At 48.0% G+C, this 15,278-nt stretch overlaps 2 protein-coding genes across 2 annotated transcripts in view; one reads left to right on the forward strand and one right to left on the reverse strand.

Moving 5' to 3' along the window:
• The window catches only part of TMEM181 (transmembrane protein 181), a 33,483-nt gene extending 25,578 nt beyond the window's left edge, over positions 1-7,905 (forward strand). The window contains exons 12-17 of the mRNA XM_025049047.1: positions 293-395; positions 893-944; positions 2,435-2,517; positions 3,517-3,606; positions 4,396-4,462; positions 4,855-7,905. Coding sequence (XP_024904815.1) covers positions 293-395; positions 893-944; positions 2,435-2,517; positions 3,517-3,606; positions 4,396-4,462; positions 4,855-4,933 — 474 coding nt within the window. The 3' untranslated portion in view covers positions 4,934-7,905. The remainder of the gene's footprint in view (positions 1-292; positions 396-892; positions 945-2,434; positions 2,518-3,516; positions 3,607-4,395; positions 4,463-4,854) is intronic.
• Positions 7,906-8,697: 792 nt separating this feature from the next.
• On the reverse strand, positions 8,698-13,514 carry DYNLT1 (dynein light chain Tctex-type 1). Its single transcript, XM_015591897.1, has 5 exons — positions 13,422-13,514; positions 12,779-12,820; positions 9,955-10,078; positions 9,450-9,527; positions 8,698-9,132 (listed from the first exon to the last, which is right to left on the reverse strand). Exons 1-5 carry the CDS (start codon positions 13,497-13,499, stop codon positions 9,062-9,064), a joined length of 393 nt encoding a protein of 130 aa, XP_015447383.1. The 5' UTR covers positions 13,500-13,514; the 3' UTR covers positions 8,698-9,061.
• Positions 13,515-15,278: the final 1,764 nt, after the last annotated feature.

A 15,278-nucleotide genomic window follows, 5' to 3' on the forward strand; every position in this document is an offset into this window, starting at 1 on the left:
AGCACCTACTACGTTCCAGGCCGTGTGTGTGTGTGTGTGTGCGCGCGCGCGCGCTAGGAGCTTGGCACATGCAAGGGAAGCAGTGTGGGTTCTTGTCATCTGATTAGCGAGGGCTGGGGGTCCTCTTGGGTGGAGCTGCCTGCTCTCCCAGCAAGGATGGGGGCTGAGCATCTCCTTGTTCTGTTTTAGAGAGTGACCTTCAGGGCTCTGGGTCCCTTTTAGAAACGTTGGCCTTTCCTCCTGCACGTGGCGCTGGACGGAAGAGCAGCTCTGAGACCTTGTTTCATTGCAGGGAATGAAAATGTTCTTCATGGTGGTGACAGCGGTCTACATTTTATACCTCCTGTTCCTGATAGTGCGGGCCTGTTCTGAGCTACGTCACATGCCTTACGTGGGTAAGTGCCACTTCACAAACGCCCAGTGCAGCCTGGGTCAGGAGGTGGCTTCCCACGGAGGGGAGGAGTGGCTGGAGGGCACCAAGCAAGTGGCCTGACCTGCAGGGGAAGACCCAGGGATTCGTCCTGTTCCCACAGGCTGGGGACCAGCACCTCCATCTCGGGGACAGAAGAGATAACTCTGGGCCAGCGCAGGAGGGAGGCCGTGGGCTGGAAGCCAGCTGGGCCCTGGGCGCCAGCGTGGCTGTGGGAGCTGCCTGGATCCTACCAGCATCACACCTTGCATAGCGGCCGGTGGGCGGCTCGCCTCGTCCTTGAGTCAGGCCAAGTCCCCTCGTTTCCCCCAGTCTGGGGACCTCCTGGACTCTGGAGAGGTGGGACAGCGTTTCCCCTGGGCCTGTTTCGAGTCCAGAGAAAAGCAGGCTCTTCTTTATCTTCATCCGGGACGAGCATGGCATTTACTGTGGTGGTTTCATGGGCATTGCTTTCTTTTTCAGACCTCAGGTTCGAATTTCTGACTGCGTTGACTTTCGTCGTGCTTGTCATTAGGTAAGACGACTTTATTTCTCGAAAGGCACAAAACCGAGTATTTATTTTCCTCTCTTGAATATCGTTTTTCCCCTTGTACAGAGTTAATTTTAGGGTACTTGTAGCCACATGTGGTCACTAGGTCAGGGAGGGCACATGGCCTGTCGGAAGCACGGGAACCTCAGCCACAGGGTGCTCACCCGGCTGGCTGAGTTACCTCCGTGCTCCTGTGGGCGTCTAGGTTGGTCCTCCGCCCTCCAGGAGTTGTGCGCTGTGCTCCCCAAAGTGTCAGAACTCAGAGGGACTTTGACGTGACCCTGAGTTTTACTCAGCATTTAATCTCCCCTGAAAACAGTACCACATGTGTTATATGTAGTCAGTGGAACAAGTGTCGTCTCTGAACTTCTCACAGTCTCACACGCACCCACACCTTCATATCCTGTTACACGCACGCACACACACTCCTTCTATATAGTCTGTCTTAGAAGTTGTTATGCTTTTGTGATTTTTCTTCATCTGAGTTTCAAGGGCACTCATTGTTTATGCAGCGAATACGTGTCGAGTGCCTACACTGTTACACAGGCAGACAGCTTCCTCCCCAATCGTGGCATTTACAGTCAATGGAGGAAGAGGGTGAAAAACAAGTAAATACATCGTCTGGGTGCCAGAGGGATGACGATGGCAGGGGGAAAGCGGCTGGGTAAGGGGCGTCTCTCCGAGGGAATATTTGGCCTGGGGCCTGAAGGAGGAGCCCTAAAAACACATGGGGTGGTCGCCCAGGCAGCGGGACAGGAGGAGGAACCGCAGTGTCACAGGAAGTGGGGACGGGAGGGAGGGGGGCCGCCGGAGCAGTCAGGGTGTTTGCAGTGATGAGAACCCCCAGAGGGATTTAGGCCAGAGGGGAAGGGAGCTGATTTACATTTTTATTAATGGTCAGTCTGGCTGCGTGTGGAGAATGGACCACAGGGAAGGGTGACAAAAGGCGGGGTGCTGGTGGAGGTCATGGGTGGTTCAGGGGCGAGCCTGGACCCCCGTTATCAGAGCCTCCGTTGTCGCGTGTCGGAGGCAGGTGTCTGCTTCACCGTGTGGGTCACTGTGGAGAAAGGGAAGTGTGACTGGGGAGGCGGGCTTCCCTCAGGGGAGCTGGTAACTGTCGCAGGGGACAGCCTCGAAAACAGGACTGAGGGAGAGAGGCCAGTGGAGGGGCTGTGCCCAGGTGATGCTTCAAGGCCCTGACCAAGACTGACATGGCGGGTGTCAGGGCTAGCTGATTTTGTCCCAGCGGCTGGCCCTCCTGGATCTGAGACCGAGCACCCAGCGGCACGGGTTGGGTGTGCACGCGTGTGTGCGTGTGTGTGTGTGGGGGGGGACAAGTTTCCATGCAGAAATAATAGGGACTAGACTGTAACTGTTAACAGTGACTGTAACGACTCGTTAGTGGGTTATAATGAAGCCAGTGCTGTTTCTTTGTATATTTCACACATTCTCCCGCCCGCCCCCCTTTTTTCCAGCATTGTCATCCTTTATTTAAGGTTTGGAGCACAGGTATTACAAGACAATTTTGTAGCTGAACTGTCAACTCACTACCAGAATTATATCCTTCTCATGGGACGCCGCCAGGCTTCAGGAATGCACTGTAGACGAGCAGTTAGTGTGTGAGGTCTGTGAGCATCAAGAAGGGGCAGGTCACCTCCCCGTGGCCTGGCATGCGGAGCCCGGGGGCAGAGGGGGCGCTTGCACTGGCCCCAGCGCGGCCCTGGGAAGCGTTGACCCTCGGCAGACAGCAGCTCAGGCTCCCCAGGCGAACCCGGCCCCAGGGCCTCTAAGCATGTGGACTCAAGCCCAGGGGCCCCTCGCACCATGGCCCAGATGCACCCAGATGCAGTGTCCACAGGGAATTTAAGCCTGTGTCCCCGGGGAGGGCTCATAGAACAGCGGGACCTCCTTCTGTCCCTGCGTGGGCGCCTGAGGCCAGGGACGGGGAGGCTTGGTGTCTCCACGGTGAACTCTCAGATGCTCGATGGGCCGTGTGTGTCTCCCACTCCCCCGCTGGTGACGGCATCTGCCGGGATGTTTTGGGGTTAATCCTTTACATCTTGGGTTCTTTCTTGGGGCCTCTTGCATTCTTAGATTATTATTAATTATTAATGCATGATTTTTCAAATTGTGACTAAATTTCACATCAGACTTTTACCAGATTCTCAGAGGGGTCTGTAGTCCAGCAAAGGTTCGGAGCGACCGGTTGGAGGGTGTGTGTGCGGTTCATCTCACACTCGCCTCACCCGGTGCGCGTGGCCTTCCTGCCGTTGGCTTGATCACGTCGGGTTCTGCCCCCCGAGACGCTCCCACGGACAGGAGATACCATGGTTCACCTGCTACTTGCAGGTGCCCTTGAGGGGTTATTGTAAGCTCTGGCCGCGGGCTTGCCCTGTGGCGTCCTGAGGTCTGGGTCACGGAGCCCCGGGTACTGGGCGGTGGCCGGCAGCAGGAAGGACTGGTACTGAAAGCAGAAAGGCTGGCAGGAGCGGCGAGGCCAGTCGGCATGTCCGAGCGTGGAGTTCCGGGGTCGCTTACTTCCCTTGACCAGTGCCACCAGCTGAGTTCCTGTCCTTGTACGGCTTGTTGAACTTTTACCTCTACACGCTGGCCTTCGTGTACTCTCCGTCGACGAACGCCCTGTATGGTAAGCCGCCCTGGGGCCCGGGTTCCCCGTTAGTGCTGGCTAACCCACAGCGCCTTCTCGCTAGCGGAGAGAGACGAGGTCACTAAAAATGGCCCCGACTTTTAGTTAGAACACAGCATGCGCTGTGTCATCACAGCACAAGATGGGGAACGGCATTTAGCGGGTCCTACAAGCATCATGTCCATCAGCCGTGTGAAACTAAGTCTGTTGAATCGGTGCCATGGCCACTCACAAGAAAGCCAAGACATACAGCCCTTCCCCAGAAAGCCAAAACAAAAACAAACAGCCCTGTCGCACAGGGAGGGCACAGGGTGAGCGCTTCCTGGGACCCGGGCGGGGGCGCAGCATGTCGGGACCACCCCCAGCATTTCCGCCGTGTGAGTTCTCAAAGCACCTGAAGCGCCTCGTTTGAGCTTCATGACAGCTGTATGAGAGGTGCGGCCACTCTGTTCGCAGACGCTTAGCCGCAGGCCCCAGGGTGGGAGGGGGCAGGCAGGCCGAAGCGGTGCTTCCCTCCCGTCCCCTGCGGACGCAGGAGAGAGTGCCCGAGGCTGCTCCGCTCTGCTCGGGACTTCTGTCCCGGGCCTGTCAGTCTTCGTAGCCGCGGCCACGCAGTGATGCCGCCCTGATGCCGCCCTGGCTGGCGGGCGAGAAACACGCCCAGGGGCAGAACGAATGGCTTGTTTGGGCCACGCAGACCTGCGTGGTGACCAGGATGAATTCCAGCCCTTCCTGGGCCCCGCCCTCCTCCCGGGCGGATCACGGGAACACGCTCTTGTTGGTTTGCAGAGTCCCAGCTGAAAGACAACCCTGCGTTCTCTATGCTGAACGACTCTGAGGACGACGTCATCTACGGGTAGGTCGCGCCCCACGCGCGCATTCGGCCTGACGGCTTCGCCCGCTTACTGAACGGGTTCATCGCTCTAAAATTGTTTTCGAGGTGTCAGGACATTTCCTTTACCTCGAGTGCCACGTGATTCCATGGGTCTGTTTCCACATTATCCAGGCTTAAATTGAGTGGTCTTTTTTGCTGAGCCCCTCCAAGGGGCGGTGACCACAGGGGGCACAGTTCTTTCTGGACGATGGGCCCGTGCTGGGGGCGGGGCAGAGATGAGGAGTGGGCACTGCCAGGTGGAGACAAACTGAGAGTGAAGCTACGAAGTGAGTTCTCGCTAGAATGGCTCTCAGTGCGGACGAGAATAAAGAGCTGTCCAGAGCGGACTGGTGTCAAAGGTCTTTTTATAACAGGAGCGACTATGAAGAGATGCCCCTGCAGAACGGCCAAGCCATTCGAGCACAGTACCAGGAGGGCTCTGACAGTGACTGAGCACCTGGCGGTGGCAGGTGTCCGGGGCCTGCTGCCCTGAGCGACCATCCTGGCTTTCCCTGCACCTGCCCAGATTCAGACTCGTCTCATAAGCAGAGATTTCCTGGTCCTTATTTGGTTACGTATCTTTGAAAGGAAAGCCAAAACTAAGGACAAATTTAAAGATTGGCCCAAATTTGTTAGAGCGGCTGCCTTTATTTGGGAAGAGAGGCGCTAACGATAAGGTTAAACAGCCAAATCCCCGTTCAAAGACATCAGACGGAGCTCGCTCTTTTCAGTGGCGAAATTACTCCTGGTTTTAGCGGAGAGACGTGTGTCCTTATTTAAATAACAGATTCTGCGTGCGAGGGGGGCCCACAGCATGGGACACACCTCTTCTTCCTTTCTTCCCGGCTCCATGGTACCATCGTTTTTGACCCCTCACAAGGACACTGCGCTCTGGCTGACCAAGCATCTTAAGTGACTGGCAGCCCCCCTCGTCGTGTGAAGGAACAGCTGCTTGGGGAAACCGTGGGCGGGCAGGTTCTGGCCCTTCCACCACCAGAGCAGGACTAGTGCGTGGCGTTCTCAGGAGGGTTTGGTACGGTTTCCAGGGCAAGGGTAAGATGACTGACACGCTGCCGGCCCCAGGGGAAAGGTCCTGCTGCCAGTTTCCCAAGGACCTCCGTGAACACGTGTGCACGTTACGTGCATGCACACGAGCGGGTATCCCTGTGGCTGGGGTGGGACGAGGGTGTCCGTTAAATTCCAATAAGCAGTAATTTCTGCAGCTCTGCTACAGATAACGCCCCGTAGAGCTTTTTAAAATAAAAGCTAAACAGATGATTGATACAGATTCTTTATTGCCAAAAAGTTTTTCAGTTTCTCATTTGCAAACTAGATAAATGAAAGTCAAGCATTTTAGATGGCTTATGGAAGAAAATCTTTGGGTAGAGGGTAGCTTGTTGGGTACGTCTTACACAGTGGTCACAGATGAATCTCCCTGTGGGAAAGAAAAGTCTGGAGCTGCTGAATCTGTGACATCATAGAAGGCCCTGGGGACTTTCCAGTTCCTTTTTGTCAAAGACAGATGCCTAGAATGGATACCTCCTTTGCTTTCCCTTGACATGCTCAGCATCTCTCTTGAACGGTTTATATACAACTGTCGCAGGCATCCTGAGTGGTGCCTCTTGGTGAACAGAGGTCTAGGATCATTGCTCCGCTCTGCAAACCGTTCCTACGTTTTGCTCATCTATGCATTAACGCTCAGAGTACCATTCATAGCTACAAACTGTATTCCACACTAGGCAGTGCTGGGACCTTACAGAGGTTCATGAGCTGTTCGCTATAACTTCATACCTTTCTAATTTAAACGTTAATGCTAATGTACCTTTAATATGAATTCCATTTATGTTTTTGAAACCTGTAAATATGAATGTTTGAATTAAAACAACTATAATTGCAAGGGTAATTCAAGTTTACATGGTTTTTACATTTGCAACGGTGTGATTACTTTATTGATTCTGTGTACTCAGAGGTATTGAAAAAAATTACCAAATTTTACAACGTCTATTAAGACTAACTATAATTTTATGTAAACTGACAAACTTGTGCTGATTAATGTATTCTAGTATGTGATAGTTTACGTTTTAATCATTATCAAATAATTGCCTATAATTTGAAATGCTGTTATCAGTAAATGTAAAATATTCGAGGCATTTAACCATACACCTTAGAACTTTTAAAAATGTTTTTGTCCTGTAGTATAAACTGATGACTGATATCTTCATATATGGATTCATCAAGGCACCAAGGAAATTAAAAATATGGGAGTATTTATTTACTTTTTTGTAACTAAGTTGGAAACAAAAAAAATTACAAAAGAAAGCACTTAAGGGGAAAACAGTATTTTCAGTGTCTCTTCCTGGTATATCATATATATCAATATATTACATACTCCATGCAAAATTTTGCTTATAGTTAGTATATATTATATGTGCCCTGGTGTTAGGTTAAAACAGTAAAGTTGACCAGAAACTTTATAGACGGTACCAAGAATTTTTTTCTTGGAAAACATCAAAATTTTGCAAACTAAATTATGAACTCAAGGGCTGACTTTAGTTTCCCACGGTGATGACTTGAATAACACCATCTGTGGGATGATTTCTATACTGGTCCCCTCTGGAGGAACCTGGAAGATGGCCGTAGGTGTTTCGGGTTCCCTGGAGAGAGCTTCATTATCCATGTGGGTAACAGGTCTGCTTGATTTATTATTAAATCATTACAGCAGTGCATTGAGGGGGATTTCTCTCAAGCCCCATTTGAAAGGCTGGAGAAAGGGATATACAAAATATATTAAAGGTTTTTAAGATTGTTCCTGTATATAAAATTACAGATTGCAGTAAGTTTAGATACTTACGTAAACCCAAACCGCTAAATGGACAGATTACAAATGTCACCAGCCTCAAGTATTTCATGAACTCTTTACTGAAAATAGTTATTCTTAAATAAGTTATAATGTGGTAACTTAACAGGGAAAAACAATCTCATAGAAGGGATGATTAAAAGGGACATCTAGTGAAAACTAGACTTAAAACACTAAAGTATATTCATGTATTTTGAGGGTTTTAGAAACCAGTTGCCTTAGAGATTAGACTTTTGAAAAATCTTTTCCCCAGGCCAAAGGGAAGTTGCTTTAGTCTGTGACATCTTATCTTGTTTTTCTTGATTTCACGTTTTAGATATACTGGTAACTATTATACCATACTATGAAACATAGGATTTTCTGCTACTGAAAACTGCCTTTTTACAAAAAAAACAAAAACAAAAAAACCAAACCTGTAAATATTTGTAAAATAAAACAAACTTTAAGCTCAAAAGGAAACACAGAGCTGTGTATTAGTTCTTTGAACTGCCAATGAGCACAGGAACACCCGATCCGTGAATGAGCATTGTAATCAATCAAAAATGAATAAATGTTTGTGGCAAACTTATGTTGTGGGAGTACCTTCATTCTGAGACTACATTTCTGGTAAATGTTAATAAATTTTTACTATTCGGTCCTTATTTCTATGTATTGATTTGTTTGCTCTTTGCTCGTTTAGTTAATTTGACAGACCTGAGTGTTTTCGGGACAAGAGCAGGGCTTGTTTCATTTCGGCAAGTGGACATGGAAGTGTCTTTATTACCATGTTAACTTGGCCCCTGGACAAGCACAAAGATGAGACAGGTCACAGGACCAGGGTTTGGGGCCCATCTCTTCACTTACTCCGATATGACTTTAAATCAATCAGATAACCTCCACACACATTACCTGATTTATGAATGACGGTATAATTGTTGGAGACACCAAATGATTATGGAAACATTCTGCAAACCCTAAAGTACTAAACATTTTGTGTGTGTATGTGATTGCCACTGAAAAGTGGAGAACATGGGAGTAGAAGCTAAAGTGTTGCACACGTGGCCCAAGTGTGTGCGTCAGAGCTCTCCGGCTGCGGGAGCGGAAATCAGCTTGCCCATTTCCCACAGCTCAGGCTCCAGGAGAGGGGAACTTTAGGAGGGTGCGAAGCCAGGGGTAGATAGAAATCCGACCAGAACACCGCGAAGCTGTCCGGATCCTGGTCCCGTGGGCGATGTCAGCACATCACTGCACTGGAGAGGACCAGAGCCTAACTGCAAGTTTTCTTCCTTCATTATCTACTGTTTTATAGATTCTACAGCTGCCAACTAAATATGAATGATTCATCTGTGATACTATTTAGACCATAAAGGAAAACACAAACTTTAAATTGGAATAATTTATTATTCTAACAAAAGTACAAAGTATGGAAAATTAGTGTACCTGAATCACTTCAGAGAGTAGAGAAAGATTCACACTAGCAGGTTTCCGATTTTAGCACCTTTGAGCAGAAATATTCAGAGTTAAGACACAGGCCTGGGACTGCCGATGGCGAACGGTCCCTCCGGCCTGGGGTGTGCAGTTCCTAGAACAGTGCTGTCATCTGGGGACTTTCTCTACATTCTGAGAGTGCCACAAAGAACACTTAGAACAGGAAAGGTGTTCCACACTGACATCACAGCTGGCGGTGAAAGACGGCGCAGACGCTGAGACAGGAGAGCAGAGTGGTCACGGGGCAGGGGCAGGGGTCAGATGGACAGCCCGAAGGTGCTGACGATGCAGTACATGGTCTTGTTCTCCCATCGCACCGTGCAGCTCCCTGCGGGGGGCAGAGGCACAGGGGCACCGGAACTTAGGGCGACGGAGACGCGACCGTCTGATTTCTCACACAAAGCTTGAAACGCTCGAATGCCCACCTCTTTACGATACATAAATAGAGAAGGTTGGCAAGTCTCTTCTATAGAACGTTTTAAAAGGTGACTACGAAGCACACGTTCAAAGACATGAAGCAGCCGAGCACACAGGTCATCACACCCCGTTCTGAATAACTTAGATCTCAGCATGGACCCAGAGGCACTGCAAACCCACTGGGAAAATGCCCACGACAAACTTCCACCAAAGGAATGGAAACCGTACCGTCAGTAGAGCTGTCCCAGAAGCATGAACTTGCCGTGTGTAATCCTGCTCCATTCTTCTGCATAATTACACAGGTCACTTCAATTAAAACAAACTTGTATTAGAGAAATCTACTTGGCAACACTAATTTCTCTTTGCCCACTTTTAGAATATGTATGTCAATCACGTGGCTGACGCTCATGATAAAAATCACAGGTGTAGACTGTCCGGTCCTACGACACTGACTCATCACACACATCCCTTCGCTGCACACTTGTTCTAAAAGCATGTGCTCTGAAATGCTGTCAAATCCTAGGCGTGTCCCGCAATTGCTCCCGCAGCCAAACAGGCCAGTTTATGGCAATTACAACCAAAAATAACGCACGCCACTAAAGTGACACACCTCTCCAGAAAGCTCTGAGCTTGGGCACCACACGGCCACACTCGCTCTTCTGACACCAGACTCGCCTCTGATCAGTATTTAAAGCACCACCAACAGTACATACGAGAAGCAAAAACCGATTACCAATGTATTTAAATGGTTTTCCCAGCTTGGTGAGTTGGCTTAAAGTTTGTTCTACTACATTCGTGGTCCATTGATTCACTTTGCTGTGCTGATAGGCGTTGCCACCAATGGCGCTCTCTATAGCCTAGAAGACAGAGTGCAGGGGGCCCCCGTTAGCAGAATGACCCCAACCACCTTCCCGTTAGTGCTCAGAAATGAAATACAATTTGCATAAAATGCAAGCTTATTTTTATCCAAGAGGACTCCTTTGTTATAAAACCTTTTAAGTGTCACATTTAAATTTTTTATATTTGTTTTTAAGAATCCTAAATTATATAGTATGTCAAATTTTTTAACATTTTGACTGAATTTAATATTCACTGTTGCTATTAGTACCTGGTGATAAGCAACATTTTTCCTATGACACTAGAAAATATTTTACTTTGCCTATTCCTTTCTTAAAAGTATAGTAGATACAGGAACTTTATCAGCTGTTTGTACAACCGACAATGTACAAACCTATCCAAATGATCATGTATTCATAAATACTTCCTTAGCATTTTCTGGGAATATTACCATATAAGTGTATTTTTCAGATAACTAAAGAACTATGTATTCCAAAACTTAAGTTTATGACGAATTTTCTTTATTCTGAAATCTCTCGTCTTTTTTTGTGCTGTATTTTGAGGAGGGCTCACTCACGCTGTACGCTTCAGGGGTTATTCAGGAAGATGCACGGTCCCTTGCCGCTACTCATGCTCAAGTTTAGTTAGGATCTCCCCATTTTATGATTTTCTGGGCCTTCTGTGTTGACACCAGCATGCCTACTTCTAATCAGCCTTCTTCTCTATCCCTTTTCTGACTTCTGTGCTGGAAACCAGAAAACTGAGCTTTTATGACAGTTATGACCTAAATTAAAAACATTCCTTGAGCACCAAGTCCGTCCTGAGGGACGGAGAGAAAAACAGTCCCATGGCCTGAGCTGTGCACGTTGGTGACGCACTGGGGCCTACTACAGAGTGCATAAGCCCAGTGGTTTTGTTTTTGAGGAACAAAAAGCTACCCACAGTCACACCCGGATTTCTGCCTACAGAAGTTCCTATTTATCCTGGGACTCCAGTAGTCACTCTAAACACTGGTCATCTGGCACCCCCCTACCCCCTCCCCCATCATCACAGCTCCTCATTCTCCATGTCCTTCGCTCTCCCCAGCTCAGAGCATAAAGTGGGGCTGGGGGCACAGGAACCCCTGGTTTAAAGGGACCAGGTTATTACCAGATCTGGGTACTGCCAAAGAGCCTTTGCTCAGGCTAGACCTCTAACTCTGGGGACTCCCCCTCGACACACTTTGCGATTCACTGTTTTTCAGGGAGGTAAGTAAACTCCAGTGTTGGACTCACCCAAATTGACTGCTACCCAACACTTAAAATAGCTCGAGTACACAGTCAACCTATCACCAGGGGCAGAAAAGCTATGGAGGCTCGTGACCATGTGAAGGCAACATCGCAATGTCACTTCAAGATTCCGGGGAGACTGGCTGGGTCTACCCTTCAACTGTACTTGCTGGCTGGTAACCAAGTCGAAGCTAAGGCAGAGAACAAGTGAGGCCAGAGGATACTTCGTAGCCAACTCCACTTCCCACTTCCTGCTCCCCCCGCCCCTTCATAACAAACACTGTATTTAGAAAAAGATGAAGGGCAAACTGTTACAGATCCTGCAAAGCAACTGGAAAATTGTGCCTGATGCCGATTAATGTATATGGTAGAACAAAATCATTTTGCTTTTTGATTGTGTTCACAAAAATGGGTTGTGATTCTTTTATCTCTCTGGCAATAGTCAACACTTTGCACTAATAATAACTTGTATTAGAGTCAATTCCAAATCACATACATAACCTCAAATGGCAAACTTGGGTGATCTACCCACCTTCTTTCAGCCAATGGCTTTGCTGTCTGCTCAGCTCACACAGGAAGGGAAGCTGACTGGGAGGATCTTTCCAGCCTCAGCCTTGCCTCAGGCTGCCCAGCTCTCTGCACTCCTCCCACCACCCCCCTGCTTCCTTTCAGTCCCTCAAACTCACACACACAGCCGGCCACAGAGCCTCTGCACAGGTGGCCCCTGCCTGGAACGTTTGGCGCCCTTGTCCCAAAGTTAATGCTACCCCTACTGACTCTCCGGATCCCAGCTCTGAACTCACAGGGGGGTTGGCTCCCTCACAGCAGCCAGCAGGGCAGTGACCCAACGGGGAATTCAAGTTCACACTTTCCAGTGTGATTATTTGAAAAATACCTGCCCCACCCCTATAATGTAAATTCCTTGAGGGTTAGTCCCCTGCCTGTCCCCTCAACCTGTATTTTTTGAATAAGTGAAGAACAAATATCCTTTTTTTTTGTCTCCCATTCTCATCTCTAAGGAAAATACTGTGGTCAATAATGATAAAGTGGGTAGTTTAGGAATGTTAAGAAAAACAAAGGAACAAATAAGCCCCAACTGGATCACCGGGTCTTGAATAACTGGAAAAGAAATATTTACTTTCTTCATTAAACACCGGACACATTTACTTGAATACCATGACTCTTTTATGCTAAAAGGTTATAGAATCAAGGCTTCGTAACATTCGATAATAACGCTAGTGTATAAAATTTCCCGTCTGATTTAAAATATATAATTTACATAATATGGGAGTAATTCTTATCTAGATAGTCACTGAAGTAAAAACTGTTATTTGAAATGCCAAAACACACAGGCTCAGCTGAAACAATTCCAAGACAGTATTTAAAACACATTATTTTCACGCATACAATCCATTAATCGAACATTTAAGAAGCAGGCCTCTCTCCTCTTACCTCTTTTACAATGTTGCTCACTTCGTCAACAACAAATGAAGTCTGTAAGGAAGAAAATGAGTTGTTTGATTTAAAAGATTCGTATCCACTGCAGCATTAAGGCAAATTTAGGTAACGAACGTACTTTAGAAATGAAGACCTTAGAGATAATCTAACTGGACTGTTCACTTTACTGAGGGAAACAGTACGCGGAGACTCAGAAACATCAAGGGGATCTGAGGACCACGGAGCTGGCAGTGGCAGTCAGGGGGCTAGAATACACGTACATACGATTTAAAGGTTTCTGTTCTGTTTTTGTTTTAATCGTGCCATGATCCGAAAGACTGACTTCACTTTAAACTAGAATTTAATCTCTCCATCCATTTCAACTGGCCACTGCAATCATTAACAAATACAGAAGTTTAATGAGTTGACTTCTGTATAAACCAACTGACACTTTCCCTGATGTAAACTGATTAAGAGCCCTGAAACCTAAGATGCGTGGGGTTTTCCTTTCTCACTGCTGTCCTCCTTTGGGACTACACGACCGGCTGCTAGCACAGCCGTTCGCCACCTGCGTGTCAGGATGGGTTGGAAGCGGCGACGCGCTGCCAGTGGTGACCTCGTGCCGGGAGTTTATAAATGGTTTTCTTTTCCTTCTCACTTTTCCATGTGGTGCATATGAACAGGTACAAGGTTTCGTCTGAGTCCTGGGAACAGTACTGGGAACAGCTCTGCACATGCCTTCCAGAGGGCAGCCCCAGGCCCTCAGGCAGGGTGCATCCTGGGGGAATAAGGGCAGAAAGCCCTGCTTTTGGCAACGAGTCTTCCTTCCTGCCAGGCTGCTGGCCACCGTGGCTCTGCTCCAGCACAGCCAGGAGGATCCAGAGCTGACTGCCTGAAGCCCTCTCACCCCCCGTCCTCAGAAGTCATCTCAGAAGTGGAGATGAGGCCAACTCACCAAGTTAATGAAAACTTCCAGTTATCTTAGAGATTAAGTTATTTCTCAAAGTTGAGAGGGTCCTTCCAGGGAACTTCGATGACCCTAAACCACACAGGAAAGTCCCTGTATAACTTCCCATGTGGTTAAAATACAAAAAAGCTTGAGAGCATTTTGATGGGACTTTTAGCAGAAAGTACAGTAGTTGTACCAAATCCACTGGGCAGTTAGTTTCAACATCTAAAGATGAACGACGAGTTGAGAGTCACAAGTCTAGGTATCTACCCGACGTCAGAGATGCAGAAAAGCCTTAGTTCAGAGGCCGTTAGGCGAACGGGCATGGGTCAGGAGATAGCTGAGACATGCCCACGAGAGAGCCATGGTCTCGTCCTCACAGGGCTTTATCTTGTGTAAATCACAGGTCACTCTGTTCAGCCCCTTCGATTCACAGATGTGCAACAGAGATCTGGAATAATGACGTCACTTAGGCAACTGAATGGTGAGAGCCAGACTCAGAATGCAGAGGATCAGAATCCAGTAAGCAGGGCTTTCTCTTTCATTGCCATTTCCTTTTCTAAAAGTTTTATTTAACATTCCTATAATACAAGCCTTTTTCCAATATTATATCAGTTAATAGTTCCCAGGGGAAAAGCTTTTCCTTCGCTATTCTTGTAATTACTCACCTGGTTGCCACCAGCATTCACACACTGATGATGACATTGGCACAGAAAAGTTTGTGCTACTTAAGAAATTAGATCAAAACAAACCCTAGAATCAGTCTGTAAGTCTTACTAGATTTCTTCCACCCTCAAAACATTTCTCCTTAAATTTCAAAACTGATACATATCAAACCTTACCAAATTTATCTGTAGTTTTTATTTTTGACAGGCTGCATAACACATAGGACTCAATTGATCTGAATTCCAACAAGAATTATTTATCAAGAAGAAAAAGGGCAACTATTCTTCTGTAATAGCAACATCCATCAGCTGTATTCCCTCAATGCGTTTTAGCTCTAAGGAAAGCCATTTAACAGCACACTGTTACAATGACTGTCTTCTGCTGGCAAATAATTGTAAGTGTTGCCTTGCTTCTTCCCTGAGGCAATAAGAGATGATTTTTTTTTTTCCCCCTACAAAGAGGAGCTATCTCACTGACACCTCAAACTAAAATGAAATGAAGTGATGGCGGCCGCAGTGGGGGTGAGCATGGCACTGAAGAACAAGGTGTGGAACGCAAAACAAAGGCAGGTTCTCCTGCTGTGCACTTCTGCATCCGCAGACAGCCTGAGCGTCAAATCCGTGTCTGAAGGGACTTGAGAGATGTGACTGTACGTGCGTGTCGCCCTGCAGTCTTGCGTGTAAAATACTGTTATCAGCCAGCAGACAGACGCACGAGCGGCCTCGGTCGTCCCCCACCCCTGGACGTGCGGCGCCTTCTCCAGGGTGGTGGTCTGCATCGCCGGATCAAGGGGGCGAATGACATCATTCTCGGCGCCCCGGCGGCCTGGGCTGGGGCGGGGCCAGCGCGGAGCAGGTCGGGGACAGAGTCGGCGGGGGCGGAGTCGGCGGGGGCAGACTG

This window comes from Pteropus alecto, unplaced genomic scaffold, assembly GCF_000325575.1.
Source record: "Pteropus alecto unplaced genomic scaffold, ASM32557v1 scaffold195, whole genome shotgun sequence".
Classification (NCBI taxonomy): domain Eukaryota; kingdom Metazoa; phylum Chordata; class Mammalia; order Chiroptera; family Pteropodidae; genus Pteropus; species Pteropus alecto.